Source organism: Sprattus sprattus (assembly GCF_963457725.1).
Source record: "Sprattus sprattus genome assembly, chromosome: 15".
In the NCBI taxonomy this organism is placed as follows: Eukaryota; Metazoa; Chordata; class Actinopteri; order Clupeiformes; family Clupeidae; genus Sprattus; species Sprattus sprattus.
Genome location: NC_137913.1, coordinates 28,902,927 through 28,918,389, shown reverse-complemented (window position 1 = coordinate 28,918,389; position 15,463 = coordinate 28,902,927). Strand labels below are relative to the sequence as shown.

The 15,463-nt window shown below is 42.8% G+C and overlaps 1 protein-coding gene across 1 annotated transcript in view; it reads left to right on the top strand.

Moving 5' to 3' along the window:
- Nucleotides 1–10,353, top strand: part of LOC308376374 (coiled-coil domain-containing protein 60-like) — a gene marked incomplete at both ends in the record, with an annotated part of 57,148 nt that extends 46,795 nt beyond the window's left edge. The window contains 5 exons of the mRNA XM_080852669.1: nucleotides 6,092–6,179; nucleotides 6,834–6,974; nucleotides 8,184–8,318; nucleotides 9,285–9,474; nucleotides 10,246–10,353. Coding sequence (XP_080708795.1) covers nucleotides 6,092–6,179; nucleotides 6,834–6,974; nucleotides 8,184–8,318; nucleotides 9,285–9,474; nucleotides 10,246–10,353 — 662 coding nt within the window. The remainder of the gene's footprint in view (nucleotides 1–6,091; nucleotides 6,180–6,833; nucleotides 6,975–8,183; nucleotides 8,319–9,284; nucleotides 9,475–10,245) is intronic.
- Nucleotides 10,354–15,463: the final 5,110 nt, after the last annotated feature.

Sequence of the window (15,463 nt, the reverse complement as noted above, 5' to 3'; positions counted from 1 at the left end):
ACAACACACACACACACTCACACACACACACACACACACACACACAGAGTTCCAAGCAGGTGAAGTGTAAAATGAGGCCTTCTTGTTTGCTATCAGCCTTGACTGCGTCAGCGAGCAGAACCTTAGTGACACAGCCAGTTGTCATAGGAACAACACTGGATGGCTTTGTGGCTGGCTGTGTTTCTCAGGCTGAACTGATGTTCGTGTCCAAAGAGCCAAAAAAATCAATTCAGCCCTGTCTCTTTGATAAAGAGGCTCTCGCCATTGGATGACACTTAAAGATAAAGGGTACCTGAGTATAGCATGTGAGTGAGTTGGTGTGTGTGTGTGTGTGTCTGTGTGTGTGTGTGTGTGTGGGGGGGGGGGTGATTGGTGTGTGTGTGTGGGTGTGTGTGTGGGTGTGTGTGTGAGCGTGTGTGTGTGTGTGTGTGTGTGTGTGTGTGTGTGTGTGTGTGTGTTCATGCGCACACACCTGTGTGCACGTGAGCAACTTAGTGTTTATGTGTGTGTGTGTATGTGTGCACAAATGGGCTTCTGCATGTTTGAGTGTGTGTGTGTGTGTGTGTGTGTGTGTGTGTGTGTGTGTGTGTGTGTGTGTGTGTGTGTGTGTGTGTGTGTGTGTGTGTGTGTGTGTGTGTGTGTGTGTGTGTGTGTGTGTGTGCGGACAGTGCAAGGGTAATGGAGGAAGAAAAAAGCACTCTCCATCACAAACAGCATATGCCTTCAGTCCACTCCCACTGGTGTCCAGTAATGGAAGAACAACACAGCTGCCCCCACCTCCTAACAGGTCAAGCAGGGGCCACTCTCTGACCAGACGCAGATGTCCTATGGACCCAGGAGGCTGTCTGCTTCATGTCTGCTTCATGTCTGCTTTGATTTTGTCCTCCATCTTGGCTCATGGCTTTTAGTGGCACTGAGTAGAAAGCTCTAGAAATCAAAAGCAGTCTGTCTCATCATCTAACAGGCATTTAAAGGTGCTGTCCTCAATTCTGGCAAAAGGTTCTTGATATTTTAGCTCAACAGTCAATCAAATTAGACTCCTCCCTTTCGTGTGTTGATTGGCTTGAATGATGTATGGCTTGAGCCGAGACACTTTGTTTCCAATTTAAAGAGCCATGAATACCAAGGGTTTTATTTTACACAAACACTGAATTGAAAGCTAGACGAACTTGAGAATAATTTCACTGAATTATAATAGATTATAATTAAGCTAGTGCTGTCAGTTTAACGCGTTATTAACGGCGTTAACGCAAACCCATTTTAACGCCGTAATTTTTTGTATCGCGAGATTAACGTTGTTTATATATATACACTACCGTTCAAAAGTTTGGGGTCAATTACAAATGTCCTTATTTTTCAAAGAAAAGCACAGTTTTTTTCAAAGAAGATGACATTAAATTAATCAGAAATACACTCTATACATTGTTAATGTGGTAAATAACTATTCTAGGTGGAAATATCTGGTTTTGAATTAAATATCTGCATAGGTGTATAGAGGCCCATTTCCAGCAACTATCACTCCGGTGTTCTAATGGTACATTGTGTATGCTAATCGCCTTAGAAGACTCATGGATGACTAGAAAACCCTTGTGCAATTATGTTAGCACAGCTACACTGTTTTGCGGGTGAGAGAAGCTATAAAAGTGGCCTTCATTTGAGCTAGTTGAGTATCTGGAGTATCACATTTGTGGGTTCGGTTATACTCTCAAAATGGCTTGAAAAAGATAACTTTCACATGAAACTCGCCAGTCTAGTCTTGTTCTTAGAAATGAAGGCTATTCCATGTGAGAAATTGCGAAGAAACTGAACTTTATCTACAACGGTGTGTACTACTCTCTTCATAGAACAGCAGAAACGGGCTCTAACCAGAGAAGAAAGAGAAGTGGTAGGCCCCGGCGCACAACTCAGCAAGAAGACAAGTATATTAGAGTGTCTAGTTTAAAAAATAGACGCCTCACAGGTCCTCAACTGGCAGCTTTTTAAATGGTACCCGCAAAACGCCAGTGTCACCTTCTACAGTGAAGAGGCGACTCTGGGATGCTGGCCTTATAGGCAGAGTGGCAAAGAAAAAGCTATATCTGAGACTGGCCAATAAAAAGAAAAGATTGATATGGGCAAAAGAAGGCAGAAATTGGACAGAGGAAGATTGGAAAAAAGTGTTCTGGACGAATTTAAAGTTTGAGGTGTTTGGATCATACAAAAGAACATTTGTTAGATGCAGAACAGGTGAAAAGATGCTGGAAGAGTGCCTGACACCATCTGTCAAGCATGGTGGAGGTAATGTGATGGTCTGGGGCTGCTTTGGTGCTGGTAAAGTGGGAGATTTTAGGGAAGGCTATCACTCCATTTTGCAACGGCATGCCATACCCTAAGGACAGCGCTTGATTGGAGCCAATTTCCTCCTACAACAGGACAATGACCCAAAGCGCACCTCCAAATTATGCAAGAACTATATAGGGAAGAAGCAGGCAGCTTGTATGCTGTCTGTAATGGAGTGGCCAGCGCAGTCACAAGATCTCAACCCCATTGAGCTGTTGTGGGAGCAGCTTGGCCGTATGGTACGCAAGAAGTGCCCATCAAGCCAGTCCAACTTGTGGGAGGTGCTTCAGGAAGCGTGGGGTGAAATTTCTACAGATTACCTCAACAGATGTACAGCTACCGTAGAATGCCAACGGGCTCCAATGTTGTAATTGCTGCAAATGGAGCCTTTTTTGACAAAAGCAAAGTTTGAAGAACCAAATTAATATTTTAAATAAAAATCATTATTTCCAACCTTGTCAATATCTTGACTATATGTTCTATTCATTTTGCAACTCATTTGATAAATACAAGTGTGAGTTTTCATGGAAAACATGAAATTGTCTGGGTGACCCCAAACTTTTGAACGGTAGTGTATATATTTTAGTTCTTTTTGGCCTCGCAAACTGTGTAGTAGGCTAACGATACGGTTTGAGTGAATGGTAAGCGAGATACGGCGAAATGGATGATAAAAAGCTTCTGAATGGAAAGTTTACTTTTAAAAGTCGTGTTGTGCAAAAGAAGCAGGCTTCAATGTTGTCTGAAAATGTCAACAGGCAGCTGGCTGAATGCAAAGAAGTAGTAGGCTTACCTTTTATTGGTTACCTAACTGTTACGGTTCATTGTTTCTGAAATAAGAGGCCTGACCTCTATGTTCTCAGCAAACTTGAAACAAAGAAAATATTAAGCCCTAAGAGTCCTTGTTGCCCTGAAATGTGCACTTTATACATTTATTTTTGTACTGCCCTGTTTGGCAATGTTGTTTTTCAATAATTTGCACAAAGCAAGCCAATCCACTTTTCCATGTTGATTAAAGCACTAAAATAAAAAAAAATATGGGAAAAAAAATTCAAGGGACATTTAGAATAGATATAAATATGCAATTAATCGCGATTCATTTTGAGTTAACTATGACAAAAATGCGATTAATAGCTATTAAATATTTTAATCGTTTGACATCACTAAATTAAGCACACCTTCAACTGGCATAGTCTCTAATCCTCTCTCTTTGTGTTCAGCATCTATTGTATGTTAGTAAAACTTAAAATATAGGGAAAATAAATGTTTTTTTTTATTCCTGAAATAAAGCATATGAAGAAACCTTTGGTGGTAGAAAAAGATAAAGAGGACATCATTTTTTTTTAGGCTTAGCAGATGAGGTTTACCCACAGAGGATTGCCACTTTGACACACATGAATAGACATTAAATCCAAATCATCGAAACTGGGAGATCATAATGGAGTGTATTAATTAATTACTATGCTGGCTAATTTGGTCAAATTGATCATTTCATTTTCCCATACCCATACAATATGCTACCTTGCTCATGTGAACCAGAATTAACTCTTTTACAAAGGCCTATACATTTATTTATTTTTAATGATGTGCTAATGTTTTCATGGTGTGCTTGTAGGTGGACATTATGTACAGTGCCTGAAATAGGATCTTATCAAGAAAACATTGGAAAACCTCAGAGGGCTTTACAATAAAAGGTTTTGAATAAGATGTTCAATAATATTTCTGGCCACTGGAGGGAGCAATGGGATTACTTTTCACACAAGCACTACTCTGAAGGTCTTCACCTCAAGTCTGAAATTAAGGATAGGTATACCATAAATTAAGACATAAGTTAATGTGTGTAGATTAATGAAGTTTTAATATTAGTACATGTATACATCTACTTTTATATGTATGTTGTGTTCACCTGAAACTTCAAGAAGGCAGCATCATTTCACTGATATTAAAAATGATTTGAAGTGTGCTCTCTCCTCTCCTGCAGTGTTGCAGCAGCTATTCCCATATACAAAAATTCAAAACATACATTACACACCACAAAACACACAAAACACTCATAGCATAACTGTGACGATGTGAAAACAGACACTATGTGTATATAAACAAACTACTGCTAGATCAAATAAGCATAATACAAAACCGAATTTTAGATGTAACTCTAACTGTGCAAATATAGGATATGTGTATCGAGGATCAGCCTCCTCTCCCTGCACAGAGGGTTAGTTATTATTTATTGCTCCTGCAGTGGACAGGGATGACTTCCTGTAGCCATCCTCATTACAGCAGCGTTGAAGGAGCCTCCTGCTGAAAACACTCTGCTGTCTGACGGTAGGTTATGCAGGGGATGTGAAGTGTTGTTCATTACCTTGAGCAGTTTGTGCAGCATTTTTCTCTCAACAACCAACTCTAGGGGCTCCAGAGCAGTCCCCAGCACAGAGCAGTCCCCAGCACAGAGCAGTCCCCAGCACAGAGCCCTCCCCAGCCCAGCGCAGTCCCCAGCACAGAGCAGTCCCCAGCACAGAACAGTCCCCAGCACAGAACAGTTCCCAGCACAGAGCGGTCCCCAGCACAGAACAGTCCCCAGCACAGAGCGGTCCCCAGCACAGAGCCCTCCCCAGCCCAGCGCAGTCCCCAGCACAGAGCAGTCCCCAGCACAGAGCGGTCCCCAGCACAGAGCGGTCCTCAGCACAGAGCAGTCCCCAGCACAGAGCAGTCCCCAGCACAGAGCAGTCCCCAGCACAGAGCATTCCCCAGCACAGAGTAGTCCCCAGCACAGAGCAGTCCCCAGCACAGAGCAGTCCCAAGCACAGAACCAGCCTTCTTTATCAGCTTGTTCAGTTTCTTAGTGTCACTGTTGCTGATGCTGCTGCACGGAAACTTGCACTTTTTATACAATTTTAGTATAATCTTATATTATTATCATTTTCTTTATGTATATCTATCTATCTTTATTAAGCCTTTTAAAATCATAGAGGTGTTGTTAAAGCACTGTCTGCAGGGGATACTTCACTGCACATGTGACAGTCAGCAGGCTATGGCATTCTGTGACTCTAAAGCATTTAGTTTTCTTCTGCGGTCACCGTCTGCGCACAGTGCGGCTGATGCAAATTTGCATAATCCACACAATCCACCTTACCTTCACCTGTATCTGGGATGAGTCCATTTACGCCTTTCTGAGATCTACACACAGACTGTGGCATTAGTCACTATATCCAGATGTAGGAAGTCATTGGCAGGCCAGTGGACTTTATACCACTGACAAGCTTTATACCCCTCCTGCCCTACAGTTGGTCAAACCACACAAGACAATGACAATAACTGCGAGGGGCGTTAAGGCCCTGGGCTCTGTAAAGTGCCCAATTTTATGGTTTTGGTGCTATATAAATACAAATAGAATTGAATTGAACTGTATTTGCCTGTAGGATATGAAGACACCATTAGTATCATAGTGGTTATGCTGCTGTAGCATAAGTGGTCGAGCCAGGTGCCCACAACACCAAGGCCCTGGGTTTGATGCCCAGGGAACACACACACACACACACACACACACACACACACACACTCACACTCACACTCACACAGACACAGACACACACACACTCACACTCACACTCACAGACACACACACAAACACACACACACACACACACACTAATGAAAATGTGTATCTGCACTGGAGTGTAAATGCTTAGGATAAAATCATCTGCTAAATGGATTAATATGTCTGTTTAGTTGGCATAGTAAATGTAACTATGTCTGTTTATTGTGTCATTTTAAGACCTGCAGAAGCTTCTGGAAGAGGTGTACCAAAGCGTTGCCAAAGATCTCTACGGTTCGGGGACGATTCAAGACTTTGTTTGGAACAGGTAGTGTGGGGAGGGTTGTTATGTACTGGGGCCTGAAATGACCCAAACTTATAAAAGAGGGGATTCACGAAGAGGGACTTCACTTTTTGGAGGGCAGGGGAGGGGTCTGAGCATTGCTAAAGCAGGGGACTGGAAAATCTTGTATGTTTTTTTCTTATCCTTTATGGAGTGATCATTTACCTTCCTTATCCATACAGCAAACTAAAATCAGCATCCGCACCCAACATCACCTCTGAGAGACAAGATTCTACTGTGGGGTTCAAGAAAGAGACTCCACGACCAAGGAGGTGTGTCTGTTACACACACACACACACACACACACACACACACACACACACACACACACACACATTCATGCACTTAAAAAGACACATGTACATACTCTCAAACACATATCAACTCACACTAGCAATCATTCGATCGTAATGGTTAGATGTTTTCGACTATGTCACTGTTCCCCGCATTGATTACAGTACTGTGGATACTGTGAACCCTTGTGAAGTTTTACTCCTGACATGTGGCCTCTTGAGTTTCATGATAATGTACTGTGTTCCTCATGTGACCCACAAGTGTATTTCAAAGGCTTCTAGTGTAATCCCTGACCTTACCTTTACTTCCTTATTTTTGTAAACCACTTCCTTGTTTTGCTGACAGTTGCCCTGCCAGACAGCTCTCGTCCACCACACGCTTTATCAATAGGAAGTCCTCCAGGCTGGACAAGCTGAGGACTTCTTTTGAGGAGAGGGTTGAGGAGCTGGCTCAGACTTTCAGTGATACCCTGGAGGCCAAGTCCAAGTGAGTATCCGTGCCAGTGAGAGTTGGAGAAAGTCAGTGACATTGCTCTGTGTGAAATGACACGACCGTGGGGTGTTCCTGCTGGGTGGCTTAACGTGAGTCTGAGAGTGAGAATTCTCACACTGCTCCCTTACAGACTGGTCCTGGGCCAGCCAATGACAGGTCTGTCCCAAAAAGCACCACATTTGCACCAAGCAGGGAGAGGTGTTATATCCCTTGTTGTAAGTGTTCGTAGATTTGTATGCTCTGTTAAAGTACGATAGCAATGCTATGGGATTTCCCATGTGTTACCAACGTTATGGGATTTCTTAGCGGAGGAATCACACAAGTGTGAATGAAACTTGAGTATAAATAAACAGCCTCGAGACTGGCCCGAGGTCATCTCCCTAGCCCCCTCCCCATCTGTCTCCTACGCACTTCCTGTAATTTACCCTGTCAATAAATAGGCTAGAAAAGCTGCCAAAAAAAGGTGAAAAGCATTACAACAGTTAGAAGAACATCAAGAAAGCAAATAAATAAGTCGAATAAGTAGAGTGCATTTCAATCAGTAAACTCAAAGCATCTCAGAACAGTTGGGTGTTAAGTCTAGATGTGAAACTGGCTACAGTTAGAGACCCCTATGATGGGATCAGAATGTTGAGGAGCTTAGCAGCTAAAAGCCGCTTCAATATGTTCAGTTGAGACAGCAGGTATTACCAACAGATTTGCCTTGCAGTGATCTGAGTGGTCTAACAGGTGTAAGGACTTAACTAATGGAGTAATGTGTCAGTTATTTTCAGTTTGGTATACACTCTTAAGCAGCTTAATTTTGTACAAGATGGTCTTTTAAAGAAGGTGTGGGGAAAAACATTGCAGTAGTCAACCGTGCTGGAGATAAAAGCTTGAGTGAGACCCTAAATCATGTTTGACTATGGCTATGTTTGGCTATGTTTTTGAGATGGTAAAAAGCTGATTTAGTTATGCTTTCACATGGTTGATAAAACTGAGATTGAAATTAATTAAGACTCCTTTTGTGTCAAGATAAAGTCTCCTCTCATTTTTCCCAAAATTATGTCAGTTTTGTCCAAACAGATTTGAAAAACTTGGCAGGCAGCATATCTAAGCAGCACGCGAGGTGCTGAGATTCAATTTTTTTCTGTTGTCTATCCAAATCTCTCTCTCCCTCTCTCGCTCTCTTTACCTACCTTTCTCATCCCCTCCTTCCGTCAGAAAGCGCTGGGACTCTGGGCTTCAACGTTTTCAGGCCCTCTGTAAGAAGACGTCCTCTCTGGGAAGAGACATCCATCACCCCATTTCCCTGAGCAGGCATGACGAGGATCCAGACAAGCCCTACAGCACTCAATGGTGTGGATCCCAGTCAGCCCTCAGAACATCTCAGAAAACCCCCTCTGGACTCTTCAACTGAGCCATATTACCACATTACCACTTCATGCTGTGCACACTGATGCTCAATAGAGAAACGCTTTATAGGCTACTAACCAAAACCCTGGGCTCTTTAACGGTTTCTCACGGTGCAACAAAAGATAACATCTATATGGCATTCAAGAATAATAAAAACAGTTGTGAATCATTCTGTTTGAAAAACAATAGTGTCTGTGGGTAGACGAAGTGTAGACCCTAGGCGATCGGCCTACCAGATGTAAACTCTTCAGTCTACTAATGGATTAACATGAAAACGTGAACGTTTGCCGATAACAAACGCCGTCCGATAATAAGCAGCGTTACAATAGGTAGAAAGATACTGTTCTTTAAGCTGACCAATAAATAACTTTCACACAAAAAAAACATTGATTATGTGTGTTTGTGATGTGTAACATATATCCTTTATCAATCACTCACATTATTGACCTTAACGTTATTTACCGCTACAGATTACACCTAACACGAGTGTAATTCAGTTGCTATTAATGTTGAACAGCAGCGTTAAATGTGACACCACATTAAAAGTCAGGCAAACGACATTGTAGCTCAGCGAAAAAGTAAAGGTCCTGCTATTAGCCAATGGTGTTTTCCATTCCTGCCTGGTTACTCATCTTAACCATTCAAACATTCTAGAATTACATCCGGTAGGCCGATCGTCTAGGGTCTACCCTTCGTCTAGCGGCAGCGTCATTGAAGAAAAGGTGTTTTCCTGTGGTTCATTTGGGTCAGTGGTGGAGTGTTGTTCCTCTAATAGGGCTGCCTGAGGGTGGGGCGTAACATGCTGCAAAATGCAAATAAGCAAACCAAAAGATCAGCGTGTTCTTTATCTTTGACTAATGTCTTGAGCAATTGATCTGTGTAAGTATCTTGTCACCCTCTCTCTCATAGGCTGCTGGTGCTGTTGGCCAACCTCACCGAGGCAGCCAAGCAGGACAGGAAGCTGGCGCACGTGCTGGAGAAGCTGTGGCGCTTCGCAGACGAGCGGCGGCTCAGGGTGCGGCCCCAGGTCTTCCTCAAGGTCCTGGGCAGCCTACAGCCGTGGGAGCTGTGCCTGCCGGACCTGTGCGTGGCCATAGAGGTAGAGCCATACGTTTGAACCAGATCACAGCTTCATTCATCCTCTATGGGGCAGTTTGATTTGGGGCAGATACAAACGCAAGCAGTACATTACAGTTAAACATGATTTTACTTACCCCTAATGGGGCAGTTTGATTTGGACCAAACGTTAACAGACATGAACGTTCCAGCATGCTTTACAGTTATGCGATTAAAGTCCCTCGGCTGGCACATGCCTTACATTTAGCATGTATGTTTATTTAAAGTGTCTTAGAGTAGAGTACAGAACATAAACCTCCGTATGCTTTCTGCAGGTCAAACCTATGTAGTTGCAGGTCAGAACTATTCATTGCTTTTTCTATCACAGGAAATCCATACATTATGATAGATAATGATAGCATATGTACATGAAAATCTTCTCATTACTTAAATTAAGTAAATGAAATACATTTGTACATATGAAATGGATCCTAATATATGTCCAAGCAGTGAGGCTGATTCCATTAATTAGTCTAAGTGCCCAGGCCTGAAGAGAGGGGAGGAGATGAGATGAGACAAGAGCAGAGGAGGGGAGAGAGAGGGGATCATCCTCTGTGACCCCCTTCCCACCTAGCTGCTTATTGTCACTCAGGCGTGTCCAAACATGGATCACATGGAGCTCAGGCCATGGGCAGGGGCCGGGCCCCGAGGATCTGCGCTGGGCTGAGGCAGGAAGTGGGGCTGGGCCGATGACAGGAAGTGGGGCTGAGGTGATGACAGGATGTCATTAAGTGATTGTGGTCTGCCTGTCCAGGTGGTGCGGGAGCACGCGGTGAAGATGAGCAGAGAGGACTACGACACCTGGCTCCACTCAAGGATCTCTGGGCTCTGGGAGGCCCAAACCAGAGCAAATATCTCATGACACACACACACACACACATACACACACACACACACACACACACACACACACACACACACACACACACACACACACACACACCCAAACACATGCACACTCACACACACACACACACACACACACACACACACACACACACTCACACTCACACACACACACACTCAAACACACACACTCACAAACACACACACACACTCACACACACACACACTCACACACACACACACACACACACACACACACACATACTCACACACACACACACACTCACACACACACACACACACACACACACACACACACACACACACACACTCACACACACACATACACACACACACACATTACATATACACACCCTGACAGTCACTGACAGGCAAATACGCACACAGACACACACACACCCTGTTTTGACAATGCAAGGTTTGTCCAGGAATGTTTTGGTTTGTGCTTTCACCTCGTTCTGTTTCTTCCTGGTTGTCTCATTTTCTGGGTTTGACCTGAGTTGGTATTGTGTCTTTTGTGCATTTCTCACCTGCTATTGTGTTAGCATGTTGTGAGAATATTCAGTTGTGCTTTTGTCAAACAGGTATCCCTCCCTTTGCCTGAGTTATTGTGAGACTGGGGTCCCCACCCTGTTTCCCTGGTGTAGACCTGGCCTCAGTCAGCACACATATCTGATTCAGTACTGCTGCAGCTGCTGGGACATTTGAGGTGTCTAAAAGAAGAATTACCTTCAATTTGCATTATTCAGGGTAAAATTCAAACTTCAATACATACTTCATACATTCTTAGAGATGTCCACAAGCAGGCAGGTATATATTCAGCTGCAGGAGAGGAGTGTTTCGATTTGACCCCCGTTCCTCAGCATGAATGCGGTGGAAACTTTGTCTGTTGCTAGGCAGACTACATGGCACCAGACTTGAACATTGCGACTGTTGCAGCTCACCCACTTCCATAGTGATAAATAAGTGGTGATAAACTGTGGTGCTGTTTTGTGAAAGAGACTGTCTTGATCACGTCAGATTGGTCAGAAATGTTAGTGTTGTGATCAACACAGGCCAAAACATGTTGAGTTTCCTGCTCAGACAAACACCAGATGGGGGTTATTAGAACTGTGCACACGTGCACCTCTCACTGAGTTTGTTTTCATCATACTTATCATCAGTCAACTGTACAGCCTGATAAGTCACCGCAGAGTTTTACTTTCTTGCAGTGAACTTTCTAGAACTCTTATCCCCACTGATAAGCCGTCCTGGGGCAGAGAGGGGGGTGGGGGGGCTGCAGACTTCTGGAACCGTGGGGGTCAAAAGGGAGGCTGAAACCCTGTGTAGCTTGGATAAGTCGTTTAACTTAGCGATGGGGGTGGTGGAAAATAAAAGCTGTCCTGGGGAGACTACAGGGTGGGGTCTGCAAATACCTCAAATTCCTCTTTGTCTCAGATGGAAGCTTGTCTGAAATGGCCAAGATCCATGTTCTAAAATTCAATTCATTCAGAGTCTAAAGACGTTTATGTTTCCAATTAGAAGTAGCAGATTAGCTCGAGCACAGTGGCTTCTGGCAGACCTCTCACTCAGGGTGGTGGAAAGTCCACTTTGTCCTTGTTCTTTTGCTGCCCACAATATCAACCAACATTACCTCCCAGGGAAAATTCAATATTTGCTCTTCAATTACCGGCAGGCCACTCCATCCCGTGGAGTTGTGAAAGGGGAAATTGGACTTGAAGTTTCTGTTTGTTCACTTGTGTGATTTTTAAATTAGAGTGTGCTGTTTCTCAGCACAAAATTCCCTCATGTTCCTTTAAAAAGGACAGTTTGTGGACAGTTTATAATAAAAGGAATTAATAAAATGCTAGTAAATGTGTATTTTATTTATCATCACACATATTATGATCAATAAATGAAAGTTATTTTGTTGAACTGGCTGAATTGTTTTTCTTTTTTCTTTGGCTTCATGTGAGTTTGTACAGCCTCTTGACTATGCCCACTCATTTACCCCTTTCTGCCCCCACCCACCCCTCTAGGCAAGGTCAGAAGGTCTTCTCCCTCCCCTTGTCATTACACACTACTGTGTAATTCCACTTTTACAGACTCTCCCAGAAGCTTCTCCAAATGACTCTTTTACAAACACAGCGGTTGCTCAATCCCTGAGCCCAGGGTGGATGTCACCGTGGCAGTGTTTCTGGATCTGGATCAGAGTGACATGTTCCCGATTGGGCAACCTTTGCTCCCTTGCTGGTCCATGTTATCTGTGTGTGTGTGTGTGTGTGTGTGTGTGTGTGTGTGTGTGTGTGTGTGTGTGTGTGTGTGTGTGTGTGTGTGTGTGTGTGTGTGTGTGTGCGTGTGCGTGTGTGGGTGTGTAGCTGTGCAAAGAGCTCTTTTCCCTGATGGGAAAATGATAAAATGGCTTTTCTGGTGTTATTATGGAGTCAGGAATATACCACCACAAAGCCCTAAAGAGTTATTGACTCCACATGTTGTTTTTCTTTTATAGTTTGACTTGAACTAAAAACTCGAACATGGATATCTCTTAATACGGACAGGATTTCTCTGCTCTTGAAGTCAGACTGATGTCCAACTATAATTATATATCCTTCCTATTACCTTTCAATTTGACCCCAGCAATTTAAACCTCCGAAACATTATTATAATTTTAAAAATGTACCCAAGTTTATGTGTCAGGTACTTTAGGTTTGCTACCTAAATAGCCACTATGGAGAAATATGCAGATCACCATAAAATCTCACTGATTGACCTAAAATGTGTAAGAGATACTGTATCTTTCTGGTGTTTTATGGCTTCATATTATTTATAAGTACATATTGTTGGGATCTATAGCATTTGGAATAAAAAACTATTTCTGTTATCAGGAATAGTAATAAATGTGATGAAAAAAGTTGATATTTCTTATATATATTATACAAGCAGCCTGGGGTCAAATTGACCCCAAACAACACTTATGCGCACAGCATGTGTACAGGACATTGAAAACATATCATCATGTTCATTTTGTGTTTACCCAGTTGTCCCCATTCAATTAGGAAAAGTCATTAAATGTGAAGCAAAAACAATTATGTCAATAATTTATTTAGAGACGTTAAACATTGAATGGGGTCAAATTGACCCCAAACATAATAGGAGGGTTAAATTGCCTCTGCAACCATCAGAGAGCTGAGCAGCTTCCAGGTGTAAGGAGGATCAAGTTATGTGGGCAGAGAGCCATGAAACAAGCTTATGGGAGAGTGTAAGTCTGTGGTTGACTGTGAATATTACAAATTATTAGGTGGTTCGTTTACATAAATGGCTAATGTGTGTAGGAAATTGTACATCAATAGGAGGCAGGCCCATGACTGCAACAGTTGTTGGTTGATGTCTGAAGAATTAATAAAGATGCTGTTCTGAAGGATCCGCTGTTCTGAAGGATCCAATGTCCCAATCTAGTTCATTCTATGTATGTTTTTTTATTTTGCTCTTTCAGGCAACATTGCAAAACTTCAAATGATGTCTTGGGTTCTGAAAATCTAGTAGATAATCTAGTAAGAGGAACATAAAGTATGCAGTGAAATATATGTCTATGGGCTCTTAAATTCTTCACACTCACACAACTAATAAACCTTCAGGAGGAGTGTGTGTGAGACTCCTCTGATCTCAGTCCTCAGCGATGCTGGAAGGTATGCCAACGTGCTCCTGCATGCATAGCCAAGCCTCTTGAGGCACCGCTCAGCCGTAGTGTGCCTCAAAGGGAACACTTTTAAGAGTCTATTTTTTCAGAAACCCACTGTGGTTTCTTTTGAGTTGATAAAGGCTTAGCCAGCATCTCACCGCTCCATCTGTGTCTTCGTCCTCTCTCTGAACGGTCCTACTGAGCAAACAAGTTTCAAGACACTAGCAGATCGATGTCTAGACAGTGTAAGCACAAAGGATTTCTTTAACCACACATCACATCCACAGATATTCTACATGTGAAAGATCATGGATGATGAAGGAATCCACTTCTGTAGTGTTTGGTGTTTGGAGGCCTCATCTCTCCTCGAGTCTTTCTTGGAAATCACACACTGCTGCTCTTGTCTGGAAGGGTTTGCATTTTTGCCATCATTCCAGTCTCTCTCTGATGACACCGTAACCTAGGGCTGAGCTCTGTGCTGGGACAACATTTGCATTTCAAGTAGGGATGGGTTGACAGGAAACGTGTTCACATATGGCCGTGATTTTCTGCTCAGAGGCTCTGTGTTTGGTTTTGAAGCAGACAGATGTGTTTTATACCCAGCCCTGGACTAGAATACGAAATGATAATTGGTTGCATCACATACATAAATATGATCTGTGTTATATACATACAGAGCGTGTACGTTGTATATCAGGCAGGGACTGCAGATGTAAATGAGCCCTTGGACGATCATCTGGCTCGGTCATACACATGTGCATTTACTGTGCATTGTACCTGTAAAATAAACGCATACATATAAAACACATAACTATAATACATATACACATGGTAAGAGATGATGAGGCTTACCCTTCCTGGTCGTGTGGTACCCCTCACCTTGTGCCATGCACACTGCAAGGCAAGAACTGTGTTGCCAAGGTAACATGTGGAATGGAGTCTTGTGAAAGCTCTCCTTTTTTTTGGACAGTGAGTGAGTGGCTTTAAATAACTGAAGAGTCAATAATGTCATTATCTGTACAAACCTGTCTTGTCAACTTTTGAGGTGTGATGAATGCCCGTGGACCAAAACCAACTGTTTCCTGGAAATGTTTATCAAATGTATCACCCTGAACCACTTCCTGGAATGAGAGAAACAGAGGAAGTATCACACATTATTTTAAAAAAGGACTACAAGGCCAATTTATTTAACAGGCTGTGAATCACATGCTGAATGTATGTCTTTTTCTATCCCTTTAAAATGATTAGTCTGAAAGTAACCAAACAATAGTCATCTTTGAGTTTTGCCAAAATATTTTGCTAGTAATGTCTGTGCTCTGTTGTGCTCCCTCCCTCTCTCTCTCTCTCTCTCTCTCTCTCTCTCTCTCTCTCTCTCTCTCTCTCTATTTCAGCTATACTTACAATTGAATCATTCACTAGCTGTGTGTGTTCCTGAACAGGAAGTAAA